The sequence below is a fragment of the Pistacia vera genome, unplaced genomic scaffold, assembly GCF_008641045.1.
Source record: "Pistacia vera cultivar Batoury unplaced genomic scaffold, PisVer_v2 Contig320, whole genome shotgun sequence".
Taxonomy (NCBI): Eukaryota; Viridiplantae; Streptophyta; class Magnoliopsida; order Sapindales; family Anacardiaceae; genus Pistacia; species Pistacia vera.
In genome coordinates this window covers 3,551,614-3,577,037 of record NW_022196136.1, presented here as the reverse complement: position 1 = coordinate 3,577,037, position 25,424 = coordinate 3,551,614, and the positions used below count along the sequence as shown (strand labels likewise).

General features: G+C 35.5%; 5 protein-coding genes across 5 annotated transcripts; 3 read left to right on the top strand and 2 right to left on the bottom strand.

The window, feature by feature from the left end:
• Positions 1 to 2,192: 2,192 nt before the first annotated feature.
• Positions 2,193 to 3,386, top strand: LOC116136850 (universal stress protein PHOS32-like). Its single transcript, XM_031422517.1, has 4 exons — positions 2,193 to 2,536; positions 2,696 to 2,790; positions 3,099 to 3,220; positions 3,293 to 3,386. The coding sequence occupies exons 1-4, from the start codon at positions 2,350 to 2,352 to the stop codon at positions 3,384 to 3,386; spliced, it is 498 nt and encodes a 165-aa protein (XP_031278377.1). The 5' UTR covers positions 2,193 to 2,349.
• A 412-nt stretch (positions 3,387 to 3,798) lies between these two features.
• On the bottom strand, positions 3,799 to 5,512 carry LOC116137001 (translationally-controlled tumor protein homolog). Its single transcript, XM_031422683.1, has 5 exons — positions 5,356 to 5,512; positions 4,819 to 4,892; positions 4,567 to 4,692; positions 4,322 to 4,479; positions 3,799 to 4,231 (listed from the first exon to the last, which is right to left on the bottom strand). The coding sequence occupies exons 1-5, from the start codon at positions 5,381 to 5,383 to the stop codon at positions 4,114 to 4,116; spliced, it is 504 nt and encodes a 167-aa protein (XP_031278543.1). The 5' UTR covers positions 5,384 to 5,512; the 3' UTR covers positions 3,799 to 4,113.
• Positions 5,513 to 7,394: 1,882 nt separating this feature from the next.
• On the bottom strand, positions 7,395 to 9,018 carry LOC116137089 (translationally-controlled tumor protein homolog). Its single transcript, XM_031422778.1, has 5 exons — positions 8,863 to 9,018; positions 8,326 to 8,399; positions 8,074 to 8,199; positions 7,829 to 7,986; positions 7,395 to 7,738 (listed from the first exon to the last, which is right to left on the bottom strand). The coding sequence occupies exons 1-5, from the start codon at positions 8,888 to 8,890 to the stop codon at positions 7,621 to 7,623; spliced, it is 504 nt and encodes a 167-aa protein (XP_031278638.1). The 5' UTR covers positions 8,891 to 9,018; the 3' UTR covers positions 7,395 to 7,620.
• Positions 9,019 to 11,714: 2,696 nt separating this feature from the next.
• Positions 11,715 to 19,232, top strand: LOC116136883. Its single transcript, XM_031422543.1, has 6 exons — positions 11,715 to 12,022; positions 12,766 to 12,920; positions 17,124 to 17,161; positions 17,950 to 17,975; positions 18,049 to 18,328; positions 18,809 to 19,232. The coding sequence occupies exons 1-6, from the start codon at positions 11,908 to 11,910 to the stop codon at positions 18,981 to 18,983; spliced, it is 789 nt and encodes a 262-aa protein (XP_031278403.1). The 5' UTR covers positions 11,715 to 11,907; the 3' UTR covers positions 18,984 to 19,232.
• Positions 19,233 to 19,705: 473 nt separating this feature from the next.
• On the top strand, positions 19,706 to 25,360 carry LOC116136928 (condensin-2 complex subunit D3). Its single transcript, XM_031422602.1, has 9 exons — positions 19,706 to 21,160; positions 21,475 to 22,203; positions 22,547 to 23,038; positions 23,484 to 23,575; positions 23,712 to 23,799; positions 23,902 to 24,016; positions 24,129 to 24,255; positions 24,342 to 24,516; positions 24,615 to 25,360. Exons 1-9 carry the CDS (start codon positions 19,706 to 19,708, stop codon positions 25,266 to 25,268), a joined length of 3,927 nt encoding a protein of 1,308 aa, XP_031278462.1. The 3' UTR covers positions 25,269 to 25,360.
• The last annotated feature ends 64 nt before the right edge of the window (positions 25,361 to 25,424 follow it).

The window sequence follows — 25,424 nt, the reverse complement described above, 5'->3', positions numbered from 1 at the left end:
ATATATGACATTATTGGCAAAACCATGGGTTAAAATATATTGGTCAAAATATGAAAAAAGGATGATGACAGCAATGACACATATTTATTATTTAAACCTAAAGCTGTATTTTTGTGGGTGACTTTTATGAGATATTAAATTGAAAATGTCCTTTCTAGACTTATTCATTTATCAGTTTCTGGACCGTCAATCTGGGCCAGACTTACATGGAAATGATAAAATTATAAAAAAATGACCAAAAAAAATCTCAGTTTAAGATTAATAGTTTTAGGGTGTGTTGTGTTGTAGTGGTCATAGTGGGCCATGTGAAGATGAATCATATTGGTGGATCTCAAAGTGGGCCCTTTGGCTAAGTTAACCAAGCATATCTTGCAGTACACTTCTTTTGAATTAAAGTCTTGCTTTAACGTGAAGGCTGTGAGATCCAACGATTAAATATTTTTTTTGAATTAAAGTCTCTTAATATTCTCTTCATCATCATCTTAATTATACCCCCTTTATGAAAAACAAAAAACTTTAATACGACGGTCTTTAATAATTTTCGAAAATCATAAATATAATACAAATGATCCGATCTTACAAAATAAATGAAATTAAGGTTTCGTTTGGTTCACTTTTTTGCATTTTTTTAAAAAAGTTTTTTGAAAAAAGTTAAAAAAAGTTGAATTAGGTGGGTATTACGATGTAGGATTTGGAAATTAATAAAAATATCATCTATGTTTGTTTATTTACTAAACACCCCTATAATAAAACTTTAAAAGTTAACAAAAACACCCCCAACCTACCCATTGAATAATCACAGCTGGCCACCACCGCCGAAGGGTGGCTGGAGTCGCCGTATCGGCGTATGACTGGCTAGATCTTGTTGGTCGTACACCGATATGGCCTTTGCCAGCCAGCCAAAGATATGGCCGTCGTTGATGGTCAACGACGACCATATGTTGGCCGTCGTTGACGTCTGGTTACGGCAAAAAATCTGGCCATCTAGTGCGCCGATCTGGCCTTTTTCGATGGATTTGGCCGAAAAAAGTTAGATCGGCGCACTACTGACAAGATTCAACCGGTAGTGCGCCATTTTATCATATTCCGGCCAACTTCCGGCAGTGGTGGCCGGAATCTGGTATAATGTGGGTTTAGGGGTGTTTTTGCAATTTTGAAAAAAAATATTTAGGGGTATTTAATTAAATTAACAAATTTAAAGGGTTTAAAAAAAATTGAATAATATTGATAATATTGTGAGTTTTTAGGCATTTTACTGTTTAACTTTTTTGGGAATACTAATAATAATATTCCCAAAAACCAACCAAACAAAGCCTAACACTCTTAAAAATAGCGGGCGACCCAGATTCGATCCCTGGTAATGGCTGGTTTTTTAATTTAATTTTGTTTATCTACTTGGCTTGTGGGCGGCTGGTAAGACTTTAGATTACTTAAAAGTCTTGTGTTCGAGTCCCACCAAGTAGTTATTTATCATATTTGTGATTTACTTGACTCATTAGACTTATAGGATTTTTAATGTACTGCAGAGATTAGTTAAAGTATACACAAACTGACACAAACATCCATAATTTTTGATTTTGTGGTTCTCCTTGAAGTAGATGTACTATTACTATTGGTAACGTTGTGATATGGCAACGAGTCATTAATCAGAGGTGTTGTGTGCGTGTTACTATTTGGAAGTAATAATTATCACTTACAAGATTTAATTTTGATATGCTAACAATAAAGGAATGTCCATGGAATAAATACTCTTATTCGGTAGTTTAATTTAATTCTTTCTGACTGCAACAATATAAGGATGATTGCTGATTAAAAATAAAATATTTTAGTAAAAAATAAATATTTATTTATTTATCAAATTGAATTTGAAATTGAAATGGCCAATTGGCAGAACTCTCGATTAGCTTTAAGATACTTTACATTACCGGCCGGCCAACACTGATGAAAGCTATCTTAATCGATGGAAATATATTTGACAGTAATTAACAATAATTAATTGAATAACTTAATGAAATTATGCCTCTCATACGATAATTAAACTAGAGTAAATTAAATATAAATCGCGAAGGACCCACCGTGGACTTTCCTAACATATCTCAACCGTCGGTTTCACAAACCGAGTCAATTGGCCGCAAAAACTTCACGGCGGTTGCGAATAATTCAGCACAAAACCCTTCATGCCTCTATTCAATACATGGATGATGGAACACACTTCAGATAGAGCCCATAAACTCGCTCGTTTTTTTTTTTTAAAGTTTGTTTTATGTATTTTTAGTTTGGATGTTGCTTTAGTTTTATCGAGGAGGAAACCAAGAGACTGATACTTGAAAAGGGGATTTTGTTGAGAGAATGGGGGATACATCGAAACCATTGATGTTGGTGGCTGTAGACGATAGTAACCATAGCTTCTTTGCATTAGAGTGGGCTCTTGATAATTTCTTTGTTTCTGTTGGTTCCAATCATCTCTTCAGGCTCATGGTCATTCATGCTCGACCCACTCCAACTACTTTTTTTGGATTCGGAGGACCCGGAACCAGTAATAATCAGATCCATCTTCGTATCAGTTTTTAGCTTCTTATTCTTCTGCACAAACCTTTTTCATTTTGTCTTTAGACTCAACGAAGTTGCTTGCATGCAAAAAATTTCACAACATCACGTACCATGTAGTAAATTCTGATTTTCGAGCAACATGCAGCGTCTACTGATGTTATATCACTGATGGATTTTGATTCGAAGAAAGCGGCACAAAAGATCATTGAAAAGGTCAAGGATACATGCAGCAAGAAATCGGTGAGATTCACTCGTAAAAATTGCAGATCCAAAACTTTTTTTTTCCCCTCAAATTGTGAAATATGCCATAAGATCTTAATTGATTCCAGCATATGAGTTCAGTTCAAACTACACAGTCTGGTATTTTTCGTCGGGGTGGCACTGCAACCCTTTTTTCTTCGGAGCTATCAGTACTTCATATTTGGTATCAGTGAATGCATATCTAGGTGTAAATTTTATGGAGAAGATGGGTTTCTAAGAATGCACTGCCTTAAAATGGGCCAGATAGTTGATTATTAATTTAATTATTAAATACATATTGATGTCAGGTGCATAATGTGCCAGTGGAATCAGTGGAAGGTGATCCTAGAGATGTTATCACTGAAGCCGTAGATAAACACCACGCAGACATTTTGGTACTTGGAAGTCACGGCTATGGCGCTGTCAAAAGGTACAAAATGGGTTTAGATTCTGCATAGGTATTGTTATTTTCGTTTGTTTTATGTCCGTTAACTACTCGCAGGGTTGTTCTGGGCAGCGTCAGTGATTACTGTGCTCACCATTGTAGCTGCTCTATAATGATTGTGAAGAAGCCCAAGACCCAAGTCCTAAACTGAAACCAATCTGTTTACTTTGTTACTCATGAATAAAGTCAATGAATTGCTTTTTATTTCTTTTTAATTCAACGTTATTTAGCTCCATTCCATGTACTAGGGATCGTTCAATTGTAGAGTTCATTATTTATTTTCACCTTTTCCAAATATTAATAACACGACAACACTGGCTTATATCGCACAATCATGCACAGATGCACTCATATGCTTCTAGGATCGTCCTTAATATAGTAAGCTTCGTAGAAATAGAACAAAAGGTTTCCCCAATCGGCACTGGCAGAGTGGCAGTCACCAAAAGGGGACCCAACGAGCCAACGGCTATGGGTGCCTGCAAGAAAGTTAATTACCTCCAGGACAAGTGTTTCTGGGAGCGTTTATAAGTAAATACTCTGATAGATCCTCTGTTCAATACCAATTCACAAAAATATACCCAGTTAGAACTCGTAACTGGTCCAACTGGATTGTACTTGAATTAACAAAAATCATAAACTGATATTTGCAAAATTGAAGAAAGTTCAAGACACATAACTTATTTGCCAACTCAAACAAAGCATAAAACACAACATATAGAAATAGGGTATGTTGTAAACCGAAATCCACAATTAACCCAGAATAGCAGACCCAATACCTCAAGTCTAACCATTAGAGAGATACACTAGAGAAAGGGCAGGCAATAAATAAAACTAAACTACAGCACGCACTTCATCTTTGAAGCCAGCTGGCCCACCTTTTAGCACTTCACCTCCTTCAAACCATGGGCAAAATACAAGAATGTTGGGTCACTGGCACCTTCCTTGTAGTAGGCAAACACCAAGGAAGCATCATCATGCATGCTCTCGCCAACAAAGCTGTAATTATCAGACAAGAAAACATTTAAGCCTAGGTGAAAACAGAATAAGATTTAACTCAGATAAACATACAGACAAAATGATACTTACAATTGAAGGTCACTGAGCTTCGAGAGCAAGAACTTGGTTGCTCCCTCAATGTTTTTCTTGAACTCCTCCTGCTTCTCCCCTTCCAACTTGGGTGTCAACAACTTGATGTACCTCTTCATGTAAGTGACAAATTGCTTCTTATCAAAAGCAGGTTGCTCCTGCAAGCAACAGAGTACATGTCATTTTCGGTCTGAAAACTCCAAAAATAAATAAAACCTCAATGTAACCATTAAATGGAAACTAACCTGGAGCCTGAATGTGTCAACAATGTCAACCACCTTAACAGCTTGGTCATCAACACCCTCGTCTTCACCACCTTCAGCAGAAGGATTGGCACCAATGTCTACATCAACTGCTCCTTGAACAACCCACTATAAAAAACACAATCAATACAAATAACTACTTAATTACACTTTTTAAAGGATGCGATGGGTAGCAGGAAACTCAAATGTTCAAATTAAAAGAGCATTGTAAAGCTAAATCAAAGAGAAACTAACCTTTCCCTCAACTTCCCAAAGCACGCCATTATGGAGTTCCTTGTATGGAAAGGAGTCGGAGAGGAGCTCGTCGCCTAAAGAACATATTATTTAGGCATTCAACAATTAGATCAAAGTCATAGCTTTCTATTCAAATAAAATAAAAATCCAAACCCAAACCCAAATAGTAACCAAAATCGTTTTTCTATGCGATGCTTTAGTAACTCCACTATGTATGATTCAAGCACACTGCTATCAACACATAAATACATAACACAGCAACTTTAACAAATAGATCTTTTCTTATTAAATTACTAAACCAATTAACTGGTTGAATCGAAGGCTCAACAACACATGGATTGAAAATTTCCGAAGCTCTCTAGATCCGAACAGTATTGAACTTAACAGAATTACTACAGATCTAATCGAAATACTAAAGCCACAAGATTGGAAAAAAAAAAAAAAAAAAACTATCGAACAATAATCAAAGTCAAATATGTCAAAATTAACAAAATTCAGAAAAAAAGCAGAAAATAAAAAAGACATTAAAAAAATTACCAGTGAGAAGATCCTGATAGACCAACATGATTGCAGTCTCTCTCTCCGAGATCGAACAAGCAAATAAATCAACGGAGCAGCAGCCGAGAGAGAGACGCAGCGGTGAGAGAGCGAGAGGGTTTGCGCAGGAGAGGACAGCGGGTTTATATAGGCGAGGGTTTGTGCTAAGAATCGGGAAAAATCACGCAACTTATAAATTACGGAATCAGGACACGTCTTTTTCTTAAATTCCTGATGCGTCCAGTTTCTACTTTCTTTTGGGTTAGAGAAAGGGTTGGGGCTGATAGGTAGGCTTGAATTATGATGGGCTTTGATTGTTTCTGTTTTTGTTGTCTTGTTGCTTAATGGACTTGCGATACTATTTAGCCCCAACTAAAATGAAAAGAAAAACCCCTTCTAAAGTTCTAATAGAACTTACTCTTCTTTTTTTAAATTAATTTAATTTTAATAATATCACTCTTCCTAAAATTTATCTCAAATTCATATTCCAAACAATGTGTTACCATATGTTTGCATTAACATATACAGTAAAATCTCTCTATAGTCATAATAGTGGGGCTAACTAATTTTATTACTATGAAGAAGTTATAACATAATAGATGTGTAGTTACAAAAATTCTTTATTCCATAATTCATGTTTTAGTAATACAATATTAGGATTTCAGTTCATGTTTTAATAGTATTAGGGTTTCAATTTAGTGTTTCAATTGCCTACTTTTGAAACAGACAGAAGATAATGTATTGGAACCAACAAAGATAAGTGTCTCTGATGAAATTGTAAATACAGTTGTTACATAGTCAATTGATGTGAAACCACAAACAATTACCAGTTGTTTTGAGCATTGCAAAATTATGACCTCCGATATCGATGAATTGCAAATTACAAATAAAGTGGATCAGGAGAATCAAAGAGCCATTGTAGAATTGAGTGATCAGATTTGACAACTTCACTACACTAATCGAATGAATATTAATGTCTTCCCCAATCATCAAAATGAGCAACAAGTCATATAACTTTAATTAAAGAAGAAATTATTGCTATAATTAAACAAAAAATAAAAATAAAGGAAATAATCATGAGGATGATAGTATGAAAATACAAAAAGTTTTGTATCAAAAAGCTTTAAACATGTTTGAGAAGCTATAAATATTTTGGCTTCAACAAGAAGATGTTCATGCTAACGGGTACATCAACAAGAAGATGTTCATGCTAACGAGTAATGTACCTGTAAGTTAAAAGATGTGGTACCGGTAACAACTGTAAAGTATAAATCACTGTTCCAAATAACTTTAGATAAATATTTTATTTCATCTTCAACATTTAATATACCATAACATGTATTTTTTTATAATATACAAATAATTATTACTATATGAAGACAATTTTCCTTAAGACAGGAATTTAAAAAATTATAATTTATCATAATGTGAAATTTATTCTTATTTATAACTATTTCAAATTGGGAATATATATTTTTTTTTTTACTATGTAGAGTTTATTACTATATAGAATTCACTATAGAACGACTTTGCTGTATATGTAAATAAAGGGACAATGTGTTAGATTTCCTAAACTAACTTGATGGATTTTGAGTGAATGATATGCTTACGTGAAGCCTGAAGTAGATTTGTGCAAGTTAAACTCCAAGGTTGTCGTAAACTTGCACTAAGGGCGTTCATTGGGGTTATTTGACCCCACGGAAATTCTAAAATTATTATATATATATGGCTTATATCGCACAATCATGCACTAATATGCTTCTAGGATAATCCTTAATATAGTAAGCTTTGTAGAAATAGAACAAAAGGTTTCCCTATTGGGCACTGGTTGCCACAAAAAGGGGAACCCAACGAGCCAACGGCCTATTGTGCCTGAAAGAAAGTTAATTACCTCCAGAACAAGTGTTTCTGGGAGAGTCTATGAGTAAATATTTTGATAGATCCTCTGTTCAAGACCAATTGACAAAAATATACCTAGTTAGAACTCGTAACTGGATTGTACTTGAATTAACAAAAATCATAAACTGATATTTGCAAAATTGAAGAAAGTTCAAGACACATAACTTATTTGCCAACTCAAACAAAACATAAAACACAACATATAGAAATAGGGTATGTTGTAAACCGAAATCCACAATTAACCCAGAATAGCAAACCCAATACCTCAAGTCTAACCATTAGAGAGATACACTAGAGAAAGGACAGGCAATAAATAAAACTAAACTACAGCACGCACTTCATCTTTGAAGCCAGCTGGCCCACCTTTTAGCACTTCACCTCCTTCAAACCATGAGCAAAATACAAGAACGTTGGGTCAGTGGCACCTTCCTTGTAGTAGGCAAACACCAAGGAAGCATCATCATGCATGCTCTCGCCAACAAAGCTGTAATTATCAGACAAGAAAACATTTAAGCCTAGGTGAAAACAGAATAAGATTTAACTCAGATAAACATACAGACAAAATGATACTTACAATTGAAGGTCACTGAGCTTCGAGAGCAAGAACTTGGTTGCTCCCTCAATGTTTTTCTTGAACTCCTCCTGCTTCTCCCCTTCCAACTTGGGTGTCAACAACTTGATGTACCTCTTCATGTAAGTGACAAATTGCTTCTTATCAAAAGCAGGTTGCTCCTGCAAGCAACAGAGTACATGTCATTTTCGGTCTGAAAACTCCAAAAATAAATAAAACCTCAATGTAACCATTAAATGGAAACTAACCTGGAGCCTGAATGTGTCAACAATGTCAACCACCTTAACAGCTTGGTCATCAACACCCTCGTCTTCACCACCTTCAGCAGAAGGATTGGCACCAATGTCTACATCAACTGCTCCTTGAACAACCCACTATAAAAAACACAATCAATACAAATAACTACTTAATTACACTATTTAAAGGATGCGATGGGTAGCAGGAAACTCAAATGTTCAAATTAAAAGAGCATTGTAAAGCTAAATCAAAGAGAAACTAACCTTTCCCTCAACTTCCCAAAGCACGCCATTATGGAGTTCCTTGTATGGAAAGGAGTCGGAGAGGAGCTCGTCGCCTAAAGAACATATTATTTAGGCATTCAACAATTAGATCAAAGTCATAGCTTTCTATTCAAATAAAATAAAAATCCAAACCCAAACCCAAATAGTAACCAAAATCGTTTTTCTATGCGATGCTTTAGTAACTCCACTATGTATGATTCAAGCACACTGCTATCAACACATAAATACATAACACAGCAACTTTAACAAATAGATCTTTTCTTATTAAATTACTAAACCAATTAACTGGTTGAATCGAAGGCTCAACAACACATGGATTGAAAATTTCCGAAGCTCTCTAGATCCGAACAGTATTGAACTTAACAGAATTACTACAGATCTAATCGAAATACTAAAGCCACAAGATTGGAAAAAAAAAAAAAAAAAAACTATCGAACAATAATCAAAGTCAAATATGTCAAAATTAACAAAATTCAGAAAAAAAGCAGAAAATAAAAAAGACATTAAAAAAATTACCAGTGAGAAGATCCTGATAGACCAACATGATTGCAGTCTCTCTCTCCGAGATCGAACAAGCAAATAAATCAACGGAGCAGCAGCCGAGAGAGAGACGCAGCGGTGAGAGAGCGAGAGGGTTTGCGCAGGAGAGGACAGCGGGTTTATATAGGCGAGGGTTTGTGCTAAGAATCGGGAAAAATCACGCAACTTATAAATTACGGAATCAGGACACGTCTTTTTCTTAAATTCCTGATGCGTCCAGTTTCTACTTTCTTTTGGGTTAGAGAAAGGGTTGGGGCCGATAGGTAGGCTTGAATTATGATGGGCTTTGATTGTTTCTGTTTTTGTTGTCTTGTTGCTTAATGGACTTGCGATACTATTTAGCCCCAACTAAATTGAAAGAAAAACCCCTTCTAAAGTTCTAATAGAACTTACTCTTCTTTTTATATTTTTTAATTAATTTAATTTTAATAATATCACTCTTCCTAAAATTTATCTCAAATTCATATTCCAAACAATGTGTTACCATACGTTTGCATTAACATATACAGTAAAACCTCTCTATAGTCACAATGGTGGGACTAACTAATTTTATTACTATGAAGAAGTTATAACATAACAGATGTGTAGTTACAAAAATTCTTTATTCCATAATTCATGTTCTTGTAATACAATATTAGGATTTCAGTTCATGTTTTAATAGTATTAGTGTTTCAATTGCCTACTTTTGAAACGGATAGAAGATAATGTATTGGAACCAACAATGATAAGTGTCTTTGATGGAATTGTAAATGCAGTTGTTGCATGGTCAATTGATGTGAAACCACAGACAATTATCAGTTGTTTTAAGCATTGCAAAATTAGAACCCCTGATATCGATAAATTGAAAATTAAAAATAAAGTAGATGAGGAAAATCAAAGAGTTATTGTATAATTGAGTTATCAGATTTGACAACTTCACTACACTAATCGAATAAATATTAATGTCTTCTTCAATCATCCAAATGAGCAACAAATCATATGGCTTTAATTGAAGAAGAAACCATTGCTACAATTAGACAAAAAAAAAAAATAAAGGAAATAATCATGAGGATGATAATATGAGAAAAAAAAAAATAATCATGAGGATAATAGTATGGAAATACAAAAAATTTTGCGCCAATAAGCTCTAAACATACTTGAGAAGCTATAAATATTCATACCAACGAGTAATGTACCCGTAAAGATATGGTACTGGTAACAACTCTAAAGTATAAATCATTGTTTCAAATAACTTTAGATAAATATTTTATTTAATCTTAAACCTTTAATATACCATATCATGTATTTTTTGTAGTATACAAATAATTATTACTATGTAGAGACAACTTTCCTTAAGACGGGAATTTGAAAAATTACAACTTGTTACAATATGAAGTTTATTCTTATTTATAACCATCATAAATTGAGAATATATATTTTTTTTTTTATGATTACGTAGAATTTATTATTATATAAAGTTTAAATGTAAATAAAGTGCCAATGTTTCTAAACTAACTTGATGGATTTTGAGTGAATGATATGCTTACGTGCCAGAAAGTAGATTTGTGCAAGTTAGACTCAAGGATGTCATCAACTTGCAATAAGGGCGTTTAGTGGGGTTACTTGACCCTACGGAAATTCTAAAATTATTTAATATATATATTTATAATAATTAATAATTTTGACCCTACTAAAATTACTCATATTTTATTGACTCTAATAAAATATTTTCATATTTTATTAATCTCAAAATTAAAAAATACCCATATTTTTTTATTTCTTCCTCAGTTCCTCTTATATTCTCTCATACTTTCTAATCAATCAAGAAAATTACTCATATTTGATTACAACGTTTTCAAAATATGAAAAATGACAAGTATAAAATTGATAATTTAATATGTATAAGTTTTAAAGTTACGTTTTTAAATTACAGTTTTCTATACTTATTACTTCAGAATATTTTTTATTATAAATTTATCGACCTAGATTTTTTGACCCAACCGACTAGAAATCCTAGTTACGAACTTACTTGCAACCTAATAATGCAATGTGACAATCTCCTAAAACAGACAAAAGGTCCACAAAATGTAGAATTTGTCACATTACATGGAAATAAACATATTTTGATTAAATAATGTCACCTCTCATCAAAATATAATGCTTTTGAATAAATGTACTCGCATAAAGTCTAAAAAGCAAACCCTACTTTCCATATAGTTTATTTTTAAGAACATATCATACATACATACCATATGTATGATACCATCAACCCCAAACACATTTTTAACAATTTCCACAATACATCCAAATTCATTGTTGATTATACAAGTCTCAGTTTCATAGGATTAAGAATCCATAGTCAAAAGTTTATAAAGTGAATATTATTTTTTCATTGTTTGTAATATTAACGTTTTAAAGGAGACGATTTTTTACAATTTGACATTGAACATTGTTCATAGATGGAAGGTGTTGAAACTTATAAAGAAAAAAATTTGACTTCAAAAAGACTAATAATGGTTTTGTGTATATCCAACCTTACATCCTTCCATAAAAAGAAGAGCCAATGAGAACCAACAAAGCCAGAGAATCCTACATTCAACCTTAATTAATGGTTACTAATTGAGTCCTTTCTTTTAATTACTATTATACCCTTCAAAACGCGGGTGATTCTTTTTGTTCTCACCAGAGTCAAAAGTCATAATTCATGATAAATTTAAAACTTCCAATAAAAAACCAGGACACAAGTATCTTAGCCACGTGTTTAGATATTATTGCGTTAAATTTTGTACTCTGGTGGGGCCGAGCGTAAAGTGTCCAAACTAACTCAGTGACCATAAATGGTGTTTTCTTTCTAGCAATCAAGAGCTTGCCAGTTATGGAAGAAGTGCCAACCCAAATATACATGCACTAGATTATGGTCTTTAATGAGCCAATGAAGATTCAGGACCTCTATATAAAACTACTGTGCTTGTGTTTGAACTCTTCTTCTGCAGTTTCAATTCCCAGTTTGAGAGTGAAAAAGAAATAGAATTTTGAATAGAAATGGCTCAGGCACCTTCAGCTTCTACCGTTCTCTGCTCAATTTGCTGGGATGAGGCATCTGAGACCTGTGGTCGCTCCATTGTCAGGCTCCAGTGCTCTCACTTGTTCCACCTCGGTCAGTAATTTGAAGTTTGCATTTTTGTTTATTGTTATGGATGTTTACGTGTACATTGAAATTATGCTTGATATGAGGATTTATCTGCAAGTTTGTATTGGTGAATTCAAACAACGGTTAATTTGGGGACGTCCTCTTGAGAAATCAAAGTAATGGCATGAAAATGACATGTCTTAATTATAATTTGCTAATAATTACATGAAAGTTTATGGGTATGCTTTTGTCAAATGTTACGAGTGAGGCCTGTGTCTGTGGTCTGTCACCACAAGTTCAGGTGCCATTTCTAAGAGCCATGGCTCATCTGCTTGATGAAAAACCACAAGTGTTTGGGAGAATCAGTTTCAAACTGAGTTATAATTGGGTTCCAAAGGATTTTTGGATTATTGGGGAGAAAAAGATTAAATCTTATGAATTTTTGTGCATGTTTTTGTTTGGGTCGTAGTGTTCATATATCTGCATCAGTGAGAGCGTATTGGGTATTTACACAATCTATTGCTGAAACTCTATCTTCTGGCTTCTTAGTATGCTAAGCCTTGCCCACTATTGGGGCACTTGGGGGCTAACATACTCTGTTGTTTCATTTTCTCTTAGAAGTCAAAACCACTTGTATATTTTGTACTTGTTAAGCTCGTTATACAGTTAATTTGATGGCCGTTGTATGTCTTCTTCTTGGTATCGATTATTATGACCTTTATCTTGAACTTTATTGTTGTTTTATAACTAATATTCTGCTTTATTTTCAGATTGCATTGGTTCTGCATTTAATGTATCGGGGATCATGCAATGCCCTAATTGTCGAGAAATTGAAAATGGTGTATGGCGGCGTTTTGAGAATACGAACAATGAACAAGACATGGATCAGGAGGCTGACGAGGATCAGCAACATGTTGTCCAAACGGTAAAAATAGGGGCCTCATTGATTTATGTTTATTATACAATCCCGATATATTATCGTGTTGCCCATAAATTTTAAATTGTTTCTGTCATTCAGTGTTTTTCTATCTTGACTTTCCTACAATGGATGCAATAATCCTGTTAGGACAATTGCAGTACTTGTATGCAAAACTTATTTGGTTTCATAAATGTTATATTTTATGCTTCTCTCAGAAATTGCTTAAAGGATGTGACAGGGAACAAAATCAGTTGAAATTTATTTCTTTAACTGATACAACATTCGATATTCTTGGATATATGTGTATTGATGGAAAGTTATGTTTTGTTCATTGCACACACATAAAGTAAGGCACTGTGTTAAATTGAACAACTGATTGATTACAAAAGGAAAGTTCCCTTTGATTGATTCCAAAAGGAAAGTTCCTTCTTTGGCTTCATAGCTAAGTCAAGGACTAGATAGAGTAAATCTTATCAATTGATAAGTATGTTGGTAGTGTCAAAATACCTTGATGGTTGAAGTTGAACTACATTTAAGCATTAACTCAAAGGTTTACATGGATAAAACATGTACGAAAGGAAAATAGTTGAAATATTCTATACAAATATTAAACCCAATCTCTAAAGATACTAAGTTGTCCTTGATCAAACTGTCTTGTGTTATGAACTTCATGACATAATATATTTTCCAGATTATAACTGGAACTCTTGTAGCTTACAAAAGACAAGCAGAAGCTTCTCACTAAGCAACAAGAAAGATTACCTTTTCAAGGCCAAGAGGTTGATTGAGAAATTGATTGAGAAATCTATCATCAACTTATTAGTTTTATGGTATTTCTCTCTATAGAGACGAATGCCAATGATTTGTAGCTGTTTAAAATTATCTCAAGAATAGGTGTTTTAAAAGTAACAAATTTTTGGATAGCCTAATGAAGCATGATGATATTATGGTTTGTTGCAAGTTGATGAATCATTAGTTGGAATTTCCTTAAAAACAGTTTACGGATTATAAGTTAATTTACAAGGCTTTCCCTTTAATACCAGCTTGGTATAAATGTTATTAAAATAATTGAGTGTTATACTATAATTGTATTAGGGAGAACTAAGGATGCATTTTGTGCATGTTGGACACGAGGGCTATATGTGGCTTTCTTGCTTCCCACCCTGGGGCTAGCTCACATGTATTTGGAGTTCATAATGAGAACCATGTTCTTATATGGTTGAAATTTCGACTATGGAAGCATATATAAGTCATTAATTATGTAGTTGAGAATACAACAATGAAAATGTATGCTTCGTAGTTGATTACTAGGAACTATGGAAAGCTAGCAACTAGTCAAGTTAGCCTGCTTGCCTAGGAGATTTTGGTTCACTTTGCAAGCTCCTATCATAGGACTCGAAGGATACACAATTGCTTAAGAAGTCTCTTCAAGCATGGTACATACTTGTTTCAAAAAGTATAAATCTGCAAATGATGACCACATGTTGCGATGGAATCAAGAAATTTTGAGATGATTTCATCAATGTTTTTGAGATGTTGTTGCTCATGGAAATGGGTATTCGTTTCAACGAGAATCTCAAACTTGATATGAGCTTCAATCATCGATGTTGAAAAAATTCCATTTGTAACGGTCTCTAGGATCTTCGGTCCAATTGGTTTTCTTTCTTGTAGTAATTCATCCAATGAGTTCATTGCAAAATTTGAGTCGAAGCATTGGCATCGGGTTTTTGAAAGCTATCTTCTATTGGGATCTTCGATTGCCTTGTATAACTGTCAAGACCTAAACTTCCATAAGGCCATAATTTGCCCTGTTTCTCGTTACTTCTATATTATACTATTACAGTATTGTTTATAACATGAAAATGAATTGTTCTGGGCCTACAATTTCTAAGAAAAGTATGCGCGAGAAAGCTTAAACCTTTAATGTCAAAACTAAAATCAATGAATAGTATCCATTATGTACATAAAACTATAAATCAACCAACTCTTAGTCCCAAGTATTTTGATCATGCTAAATTTGAAATTCCTTTTATCATTTATCCTTATAGTCGTGATAGAATTTTGCCAAAATGCTATCCATTGATAATATTGGATTAATATAAGTTTTACTTTTTAGAATAATTCCATCATCATTATGATTTCTTTGATATTTAATTTTGGCTTGGTTAGAAAAGGAAGAAGAATATAATTGGAAAATGGCAACTGAAAATTGTTAACTTATCCTTTTAACACACACGGGACTTCGTTTTAGCATAATTCCCACCCGTATTTTTACCTAACTAGGCAACTTCTCAGTTCTTTGTTTACAATTGACCATTAATATCGATAAGCTAGTATAGGAAGCTCAACTTGAAAGTCAAAGTACTTATTGCATTCTTGTAAAGTTGTGTTTGAACTATGGACGTTGAGTAGCAAGTAAACTATTAACTATTACACATGTTTTCAAGGTGGTTGCTTCTAGGTGAACCTCATAATTGTAGTTGTAACCTTATTGCCTTTTGTCACTAAGTAGCCATTTAAAGAAAATTCGGGTTTTTTATTTGTGTTAGGCTTTGAGTGGCAACTAAATGTTATTTGTCTTTGGTAGACTAATGATCTATTATGCATTTTTCGGAGGATGGTGGTTGTTAAAATTTGAATTTGTCCCACATCGCTAAGTTGTTAAGCTGTTATGGTGTATATATGTGGTTGGGCACCCCTCTCTTTTGAGCGGGCTTGGGAGTGAGTTCTACCCAAACCTCGTTCGCCATAGTCTCTCCGAACCAGTGAACCTCGTAGTTCTATTCATTCGTACCCTTATCTCTTTTAGATACATTCCGGTGATCGGTTTTTTGCCTTGTGGTGATGAAGTTATTATATACATTCCGGTGATCAGTTTTTTAGATACATTCTGGTGATCGGTCTTTTGCCTTGTGGTGATGAAGTTATTTTATACATTCTGGTGATCGGTCTTTTGCCTTGTGGTGATGAAGTTATTATATACATTCTGGTGATCGGTCTTTTGCCTTGTGGTGATGAAGTTATTATCTCAATGACCAACCTTTACCTATATTACTTTTAGGTCATATCTAGTTGCTCACGTGCTTGAATGAAAAGTTGCTTAAACCTTAATGTTCATTAACAATGAATATTACATGGTAGGCATTTAAGATATACGATTCAAGTAGGTAAGTCTAAAATGAGATTCAATAATTCCTTTTGAAGTTCTATTTTTCTTAGAGGGAAGTACAACTGGAAGAATGCAATCATGTTCAGTCTAGTTTCTTTAAAGGTCATACGTTGAACCATTTGATTGATCCTGGTAGTTCTTTCTTGCATGTGAATTGGCTAAATATTAGACTTAAGAAAATGACCACCGTGGGAGTATGTGACTATGTTCCTGGAAGTTCCTTTCATCAAATAGTTCTAAAAATTTGCTACAACAAGACGCTTAGAGGCCTTTAATTTATGAGTTTCTTGCTTTTCTCCCAAGACCTGTGCCTTATCAAGGGAGTTACTCTGAGGGCCATTTCCCTAAGTGAAATGCCTTCCGTAGATGCTAAGGTTTTGAATTCTAGGCTGGAACAAAATCTTTGATGGATAAGTAATTGGAGTAATTGCCATATTCATTTTGCCTATATAAGGGATGCCTTAAGCAGAATTAAATAGATGAAAAAGCAGTGCCTAGCTAATATCCCAAAAGCAAGGTTTATAACTTTGAAGTTAATACAATTATTGCGACTTGGAAGATCTACTTTATTCTTGTAGAGGTATTAAAACACTTCAATGCCACCACGGGTCACTTTAAGGGTTTTTTTTTTTTTTTTTTTTTTTTTTTTTTCTCATTTGCAAACATATAACATGCTGTCTCTAACCACATATCAGATATCTTTCTTTGCCCCACTCTCTTCTTGGCTTCTGGTCTTTGTCCGAACGTGTTCACAGGCACACTTGTTATGTGAATGTGTCTATTTGATGTGTAGCTGTTGGTTTTCACTATTTGACTGATAGTGAATGTGTTTAAAACTTTAAGACTGATATCTCTTGCAATGTTTGGTACTTTAATGTTGTTCTTGGACCTCTTGTTGCTTAGTAGTTTCACTTCGCTTTTGATTGTAATAATTTGTGTATCTCATTCTTGTCCTTTGAATAGATGTCATGTCATATTAATTGATAATTGGTGTTTGATGCTTTTCTCTTACATTGTTACTATGTTTATGGATGTTTCAGCAATATCTTGGAGATCGCTGGTGCCCCATTCATGGACGGTGAGTAAGCATGATTTCCCATATGTAGGATTTTTGGTTATATACATTAAATTTTTCAATGCTGATAGTTAAGTTTTAACAATATTTCATGATTAAAGAAATGTTCTATATGTTTCTGAATGCTGCATCGCTCTGTAATAGCTAACATACTTGTTTTTGACATATGAAAACATGTTCACTGCTACACTTTCTCTGCATATGCTTAGTGCTCATTTTCACATCTGGATGCAAGTCCAAGGAATAGACGTGGATGATTGTATTATAAAGAATTCACTTTGCCTATTGAAATTTGAAGATTCATATACAAAGTCTGATGTTCTGCTCATGAAGAAAGAATTCATTTACCTGAAGTATTTTTACTCTGTTTTACAGAGATTATGATGTTTTTATTTAGTGTTCTGAATTGGTGTACTGTATCTAGATAATTTTCTGCAAAAAGTTATTTAGTACCCCCAAAATACTTCATATGAAACTCTTCTTCTTCTTCTTTCTTTTTTTTTTTTTAGGTATACTGCATTTATTATGCCAACTAACAAAACTTGTTGAGGATGCCTTTCTATTTGTCTTAAAAATTTAGTTAAAAGCATCTTTATGGTGATATAGCAAATTGAGGAATGATTTGTTAACTTTATTACTACTTTCCTTAATCTTGCATTTTCTTTTTCCAGCCTTTGGTAAAAATTGAACTGCCAACCACACTCTTCCCATGTTGAAAATGGTACACATGGACCTCATAAGTTATGGGGGCTATAGCTTCTTTGTCTCACTTGATTTTTTGAATTTTGCAGGATTGCAGAGCCACCAGTTGTGGAGAGTAAGTTTTTGGGATTTGCTGATCATGAAATTGGATCGTTGTTATGAATTAATTTAGTGAACTCTTTATGTAGGTGCTGATTTGGATATAGCTGAAATTGAAATACCAGCCATTTTCCCAGGTGATCATCACCATCATGGACCACCCGTGATCACTGAGATATCTACTTCCCAAATTTTCATTCATCGTACCAATCAGGTGCCTCCTGCTACAATTGCTCCTACATGCAACCATGTTATTGGTGTCAATCGGACTTTTGTTTCATCTGGAATCCAGGGAGCTCCTCAGGGTTATTCTGGTGCCGGTCTGCCAAATGTGGGGTTGGGTGCTTATGATGTTATTCTTGAGCAAGGGTAAGCTCCAGTAGCTTCAGTCTACCTGCCTAATAAATTTAATTGGTACCCTGAAATTTTCTAATATTGATCTCTCAGAGCCACTGAATTCTGACGTGGCATGGAGAACTCTTTGCATCATGAACACTATTTTGCCGTGATTTTAATGCAAAAAGTTAACCGAAGAAACTTTGACTGCTTCAATAGTTACTTGCACAGGTTTTTTAACGCGTTCAATGTTGTTCAGATTAGTAGTCTTTCTTAATCTCATTAGATGTCCACAAACAGGTTATTAAAGTATGCAATTTACTTTTCCTTTTTAGTGTTACATCATGTGCTCCAAAGATGTGGAGCATGCACCTCATCTTCATAGGCTTGATGCTTCTTGTTTTGTTGACTCTTGAGTTGTTGTTCATGCCCAACCAGAACTGCACCCACATATGAAATTTTGGTACATTGTATGTTATCACCCGTAATTCCTGGTTTTATGTTGTCGGACAGGAGGCAACCCAACGTTTTTCATGGCTGGCTTCCTGAAGCACAGATACCATTACCACACCAACATGCTATCTATCAGAACTACCCAGAGCCACCGTTTCTTGTTCATCACCATGTCGAGGAACAAGTTCATGCTCCACCTTACGAGTATTTTCCAGAAGATATGGATTTTTACTGAGCACCACAAGAGTAAGTGCCTGGCATGGCACCAAATGAAGCTGGCTGAACATTCTGTGACATTATCAGGCATCTAAGATGTCACAGAAAATAAAACTCTTTCTCTTCCAAAAACTGTAACTGCAGGTAGAATGTTTTGAATAATTATTAAAACTGTTACAACTGCTAGTTTGCTTATGATGTTTTAGCCCTGTAACTTTTTTTGCCACAGAATACTGTAGACTACCTCTTTTGGGATTTGTTTGGTTTATGGATGGTCCTTTTTTAAGCTTGCAAAAATAATTATTTCTAGTGGGATATTGGATTTACTTGTTACCTGCCTATTCTGTGCTGATCTCCGCCGATACAGGAAACTCAACATTCTTCTTCTTCATCATTTTTAGTTTCACAGGTGTGAAAAGAATATGCAGCACTTGCCAGTGAGCTCGTAGGGGCTTATTGTTAATATCATAATATGTGCTTTTAAGGACATATATTTAATATTTTATAAAGAAATTGCATTAATACAGTATTTAAAAAATATTTGTCATTTAACATGTTACCTTTCAAGATAAAAGAGTAGTTTTAATTAGGAGGTCATTTTAGGTAATTCATTACTTTTTCGTTTTTTTTTTTTTTTTTTGGGTTTAAGCGGGACACCCAAAAATTCAAAGCATTTTAAGTTTTAACCGTAAAGAAGTCAAAACCTCAGAATCAGACAATTCCCAATCTCAAACGATAGCCATGGAAGAAGAAGAAGATGCAACGATATCAAGAATCATCACTGACCTCGAAGAAACCCTAAATCAAAACCCAACCAGTCCCATCTCTCATTCCACTCTCCTCGATCTCCAATCTCTGTTAAACACAAATGACCCCGACCTCATCTTCCGATTTTTCGACCAACTTCCTTCCAGAAACCTCTCCGTGTCCTCCCTCATCAATCCGATTTCATCCGTCATGGACGGGGGTCCCACCAACCTGTCCCTCTTGGGTTCCAAAGTTTACCTTTCTCTGCTTCTCTCTCCAAACTCCCCTGTTTTCACGCTCTTCACGCCCATGGCATTTCTCTCTCTCCTCCGCTCCATCCGCCGCTCTCTCAAGCATCCACAACCCGCGTCAAATGGTGGGCCCCAGGTGACAGTTACTCGAAAGAGAAAGAGTGGTGGGAGGACCCGGGCGTCGAAGAATATAACGAGAAGTTCGGATGAATTTAACCAGGACGATAGCGAATATGATGGAAGGACATTGTTTATAGTACTCGAGAAGTTGGAATCTGCTATGAGTTTAATTTATTTGAACCGATTTTCTGACAGTTTGAAATCTTTGATACAAATGGTTGCTGAAATTCCGGTTCTGTCGCTTGAATTGGGTGGTTATAATGGATTGACTGATTTGTGTTCCAGGATTTTGAGTAGGTTGCTGAGAAGTGAACACGGTGATGTGGCAAGAACAGCTGCGGAGGTGTTGAAGTCGTTGACATCGTTGATTTTAATGGGTAAATCTCAAGCGAGGACTTTTGCATTGGGGTTTTTGAGGGGTAAAATGATGGCTGCGGCTAAAGAGAGTGAGGGGGTGAAAAAAGCAGTACTGAATTTGCCAAAGTACTTGGCAAACAAAGCGCCGGAGAAGGCTGAGCCGAGGGGATTAGCTGTGGAGGCGATAATAGAGATTGTTAAAGCAATGGAGTTTGAGGATCAAGTTGCGTTTGTTGAATATACAGTGAAGATGAGTCAAGGGAAGGATAATCTTAGATTGATAGCAGTTGATCTTATATTGATATTAATGATGTCGTTGAGAGATCCGTTAAGCGTGGATTTGGATGGTGCAGTTGAAGATTCTTGGGGTTTGAGTTGTTTGGAGGCTTTGATTCGGCGTTGTTCAGATTCTAGTGCTGCAATACGAGCTCGAGCTTTGTCAAATTTGGCTCAGTTGGTGGGGGATTTTATTAGTAATGAAAAAAATAAGGAGGTTTTGAAGAAAGTAATGGGGTTTCGAGAAGGTGAAATGAATAGCCTTTTAAGGAAAAGATGTATGGATGAAAAGGCCGCCGTTAGAAAGGCTGCACTTCTGCTAGTTACCAAGTTGACAGGTCTTTTTGGTGGTTCAGTAGATGGAATTTTGCTCAAGACGCTGGGCATGTCTTGTTCTGATCCTCTTGTTAGCATCAGGAAAGCAGCAATTTCAGCTATTTCGGAGGTTAGTTTACTTTTTTGTTTCATATGAAGTTTCTTAGTTTGACTTTGTTGCTTGATATCAATAGTATATGATGTTCAATTAGTTTCTGATGCCTTTAAAATCTTCCTTATGCTTTCCATTTACATAAGTTTATGTTATTCTATAAGTCGTTTATTCTAATTTGGAGACTTAGGAGATCAAATTGAAGTGTCATTTGATTCTATGAGACTGTTTAGATGCATAGATAGCTAAAATATGCTTCTTTCTACTATTCTCCGATAAATTTCACTTCGTGCATTACTGAATCTGATGTTAGATCTACCTTCATTATGTAGGCTTTCAGAACATTTTCAGATGAAAGTGTGACTGCTGAGTGGCTACATTCTGTTCCGCGTTTAATAACTGACAATGAAACTAGCATTCAAGAAGAATGTGAGAAGTTGTTCCTGGAACTGGTCTTGGATCGAGTATCTAGAGCTGGATCTTCTGGTTCCACTCTCCATGACTCAAATGTGAAGGAAAAAAGTATAGAAAGGGAGATTGAGCTGTTATTTCCTGAGGGGGCCTTGGGTCTTTTGAAAGAGATCTGTAACGGGGAGGTGACACCTTGGGTGAAGAAAATCTGCACCAGCCTGGGAAAGAAGAAAAGACTGAAGCCCAAAATTGCCATAGCCCTTCAGAACATTATAAGATCATCTGAATCTGTCTGGTTGAGCCATTCCATGCCAATTGAGAAGTGGACAGCCCCACCTGGTGCTTGGCTTCTTCTATCAGAGGTATCAGCATACCTTCCAAAAGCAGTGGACTGGGAGTTCCTTCATCACCATTGGCAGCTTCTTGACAAGTATGAAGCAGGAGATGAATTTAAAAGCCCACTTATGCTAAGAGATGAGCAAGAAGATGAAGAGGGAATAGTATCCAATTCTGTTTCATGGGCTGGTGATCGTGTTTCCCTCCTTCAAACAATCTCTAATGTTTCTGTGGAGCTGCCTCCAGAACCTGCTGCAGATTTAGCTCATAACTTACTTAAGCGGATTGAAGGATTCAACATGCACTCAACAGAGGTACTTACCATTTGGAGATTTGACCAGGGTATTAAAGAAAACAATGTGATGAAAACTTCAGTTCATGTTGTAGGTGACTTGTTTGAACTGTATAGCTTATTCCCAAGGAACTAATTTTTTGAAAATGTCTTCACCAGTCATAATTAAGATAAAAAGCATTCACATGTGTTCAAATACAGGGTATCTAAATTGTTATAGAGGTCATGTGCGGTGAAACTGTGGTCCTAGAAAGAGCTAAAGCACCAGAAGCAATATGCATTGCTTGCCCATTTGAAATGTATTGTGTTTTTCCTTATTTTAGTTTGTCTATTTGCATTTTGTTTAATTAGAATTTTAATGGCAGGTTAATGCTCACGTAAAAGCTCTTAGAACATTGTGTAAACGGAAGGCTTCTAATGCTGAAGAGTCTGACATGCTTGTCTTGAAATGGGTGCGCCAACTTCTCTCCAAAGCTTCACAAATTTTAGAAAAATACATTTCAGAGAATTCAGAAGAAAATAAAAATAGCAGTTTCTTTACTCCCCCCAAACATAGTAGAAAGGGCAAGAAAGCAGTGGCCATGTCCATATCATTGTCAGAAGCAGTCACTGCAGTTTATACTATTGGGTCCTTGGTTATAGTCTGTCCCACTGCTGATATGAGCTCTATTGTTCCTCTATTATACGCCATCATTACTTCAGGGAATTCTGGTCCAAAATTGAATAAATTACCAGGCTCATCAGTCTCTACAAAGCAGATAGCTCCTTCATTGTATATTCAAGCATGGTTGACAATGGGGAAGCTGTGCCTTGCGGATGGCAAACTTGCAAAGAGTTATATTCCACTGTTTGTGCAGGTTTGATCATCATCTTATCTTCACATTGGTCTTGTACTCTTAGATGACTCTTAACTGATCAACATTGGCCTCTGAGTTTCTAAAACCAGGAATTACACAAAACACTTCTGCGGCACTCTTTATCTTATATATTATCACAGTGACAGGATTGCCTATTCTCGTAAACTATCTCACTTCATACTAATTTTTATTTCATGCATAACTGACCCAACTTATTTGCAAAAAGAATTGTGAAGGAGTATCTAACTTGAGTCTCTTGTAAGATTCCTGAGACATCCTAACAATGCTCTTTCTATAGTTCTGCAAAATGCAACCCTTCTCCTCCAACATCCCCTATTTCCATTTGAACTATTCCTGCCTGATCATATCATGATTTCTAGCACCTAGATTTTTTCTGTCCTAACATTTTGAATTCAAAATGCTTACGGCGTCTGTGTTGTTACAGGAGCTTGAAAAAAGTGATTGTGTGGCCCTTCGCAACAATATTGTAGTAATGATGGCAGATTTTTGTGTTCGTTATACTGCTTTGGTTGATTGGTGAGGCCTGTAGAAACTTAATTGAAATAACTGTACTCATCATTTAATCTATTGAGAAGATACTGACATTTCTGGAAGAAAATGCTAGTGTTGAATAATTCTTTGCCGTCTGATTAATGATTCTTGAATTTGACAGTTATATAGCAAAGATTACTATGTGTCTCCGGGATCCATGTGAACTTGTAAGAAGGCAGACATTTATACTACTGTCAAGATTATTACAGGTAAATTTGTTGTCTGAGTGTCACATGTCACTTCCATTTTGAAGGTTAATTGTAAGAAGGCATACAGATTCTGTTGATTACTATTTCTATTCATACATTCAGAGGGACTACGTGAAGTGGAGAGGCGTGCTCTTCCATCGATTTCTTCTGTCTCTGGTTGATGAATCAGAAAAGATTAGACAACTTGCTGATTTTCTTTTTGGGAATATTTTAAAAGGTTACACTGATTCCTCAACTTATCAGATGTTACTTTACACAGAAGTCAGTGATTTGTTTGTTTATTTTTCTTTTTTGGGGGGGCTTTGATCATTGTTATAACATCATGGCAGCCAAGGCTCCACTTCTAGCTTACAACAGTTTTGTGGAGGCTATATTTGTCCTAAATGATTGCCACGTCCATAATGGTCTCAATGACTCCAAGGGTTCACAAACAGAGCGCCGATTATTTTCCATCAGGTACATGTGTTCATACTCAGCAACAAGAAGAGATTTGTAACTAAAAAATGCTGATTTATCACCTTGAATATATTTTCCCTTTTCAGAGGAAATGATGAAAGGTCCAGGTCTAAAAGAATGCATATCTATGTTTCTTTGCTTAAGCAAATGGCTCCAGAGCACCTTTTAGCCACCTTTGCAAAGTTATGTGCTGAGATTCTTGCAGCTGCTTCGGATGGCATGCTCAACACAGAAGATGCCACTGGACAGTCTGTTCTTCAGGTACAATCCTAAAGCATATTCTGTAAACTTGAGTATATACACATTCATTTAACAAACAAGAATGTAAATAAATATTCAATGTTTACATTGTGGAGCAGGATGCTTTCCAAATTCTTGCCTGCAAAGAGATTCGAATTACTCCCACACGCAGGTCAGCATCGGAAGCTGGAGAAATAGAGGAAGAAGCCGGAGATACGGGAGCATCTTCAGCTGCTGCTAAAGGAAGAGCCATAACACAAGCAGTGAGAAAAGGGCTCATCCAAAACACCATCCCCATTTTCATAGAACTTAAAAGGCTACTAGAGAGCAAGAACAGCCCCCTCACAGGCTCACTAATGGAATGCCTTAGAATTCTCCTCAAGGACTATAAAAACGAGATTGATGACATACTGGTTGCTGATCGGCAGCTCCAGAAAGAACTCATTTATGATATGCAAAAGTATGAATCAGCCAAGGCTGCTGCAGCTGTTGCCACGTCACCTGCCCTCTCAAAGAGGCGTAGTAATTTGGCTACAAAATTGCAAACTGACTCTAGAGTGGCTTCAGCAATGGCAGATGCGGCAGCTGCAGCCACCGCTCGGTCTGTGCTCAAGGAAGTTAACACTCAAACACCACCACTCAGTGCAATGAGTGTGCCTAAACTCAAGACTGCCCAGGGACAGGGAGGAACCACAGCTCGACATGACAGGCCTTTACATGTATTAGAGTCTTTGAGAAGTAGAAAAACTTTTGATTCAGATGAAGAAAACTGATGTCTTTAGAAATACATTTATTCATCCGGGTTCTGTTTTTAGCTCTAAAACAGGCTTCCAACTCTCCGTTATGTATAACATTACACAAATATAGAAGAAAAAATTATAATTCCATTCTATTTTATTTTATTATCCAGCTTCACAAATATGAAATAT

Excerpts from the sequence above, each read along its gene's own strand:
- LOC116137089 (XM_031422778.1), bottom strand. The coding sequence starts at position 8,890 with ATGTTGGTCTATCAGGATCTTCTCACTG. Across the intron at positions 7,987-8,073 it reads TTGACACATTCAGGCTCCAG|GAGCAACCTGCTTTTGATAA; the intron begins GTTAGTTTCCAT and ends TGTTGCTTGCAG. Across the intron at positions 7,739-7,828 it reads AAGCTCAGTGACCTTCAATT|CTTTGTTGGCGAGAGCATGC; the intron begins GTAAGTATCATT and ends TGATAATTACAG.
- LOC116136928 (XM_031422602.1), top strand. The coding sequence starts at position 19,706 with ATGGAAGAAGAAGAAGATGCAACGATATCAAGAATCATCACTGACCTC. Across the intron at positions 21,161-21,474 it reads CAATTTCAGCTATTTCGGAG|GCTTTCAGAACATTTTCAGA; the intron begins GTTAGTTTACTT and ends TTCATTATGTAG. Across the intron at positions 24,017-24,128 it reads TTTTGGGAATATTTTAAAAG|CCAAGGCTCCACTTCTAGCT; the intron begins GTTACACTGATT and ends ACATCATGGCAG.
- LOC116136883 (XM_031422543.1), top strand. The coding sequence starts at position 11,908 with ATGGCTCAGGCACCTTCAGCTTCTACCGTTCTCTGCTCAATTTGCTGG. Across the intron at positions 17,976-18,048 it reads AGAGCCACCAGTTGTGGAGA|GTGCTGATTTGGATATAGCT; the intron begins GTAAGTTTTTGG and ends CTCTTTATGTAG. Across the intron at positions 18,329-18,808 it reads GATGTTATTCTTGAGCAAGG|GAGGCAACCCAACGTTTTTC; the intron begins GTAAGCTCCAGT and ends GTTGTCGGACAG.
- LOC116136850 (XM_031422517.1), top strand. The coding sequence starts at position 2,350 with ATGGGGGATACATCGAAACCATTGATGTTGGTGGCTGTAGACGATAGT. Across the intron at positions 2,537-2,695 it reads ATTCGGAGGACCCGGAACCA|CGTCTACTGATGTTATATCA; the intron begins GTAATAATCAGA and ends AGCAACATGCAG. Across the intron at positions 3,221-3,292 it reads GGCTATGGCGCTGTCAAAAG|GGTTGTTCTGGGCAGCGTCA; the intron begins GTACAAAATGGG and ends AACTACTCGCAG.
- LOC116137001 (XM_031422683.1), bottom strand. The coding sequence starts at position 5,383 with ATGTTGGTCTATCAGGATCTTCTCACTG. Across the intron at positions 4,893-5,355 it reads CTATCAGGATCTTCTCACTG|GCGACGAGCTCCTCTCCGAC; the intron begins GTAATTTTTTTA and ends TATGTTCTTTAG. Across the intron at positions 4,693-4,818 it reads TTTGGGAAGTTGAGGGAAAG|TGGGTTGTTCAAGGAGCAGT; the intron begins GTTAGTTTCTCT and ends TGTTTTTTATAG.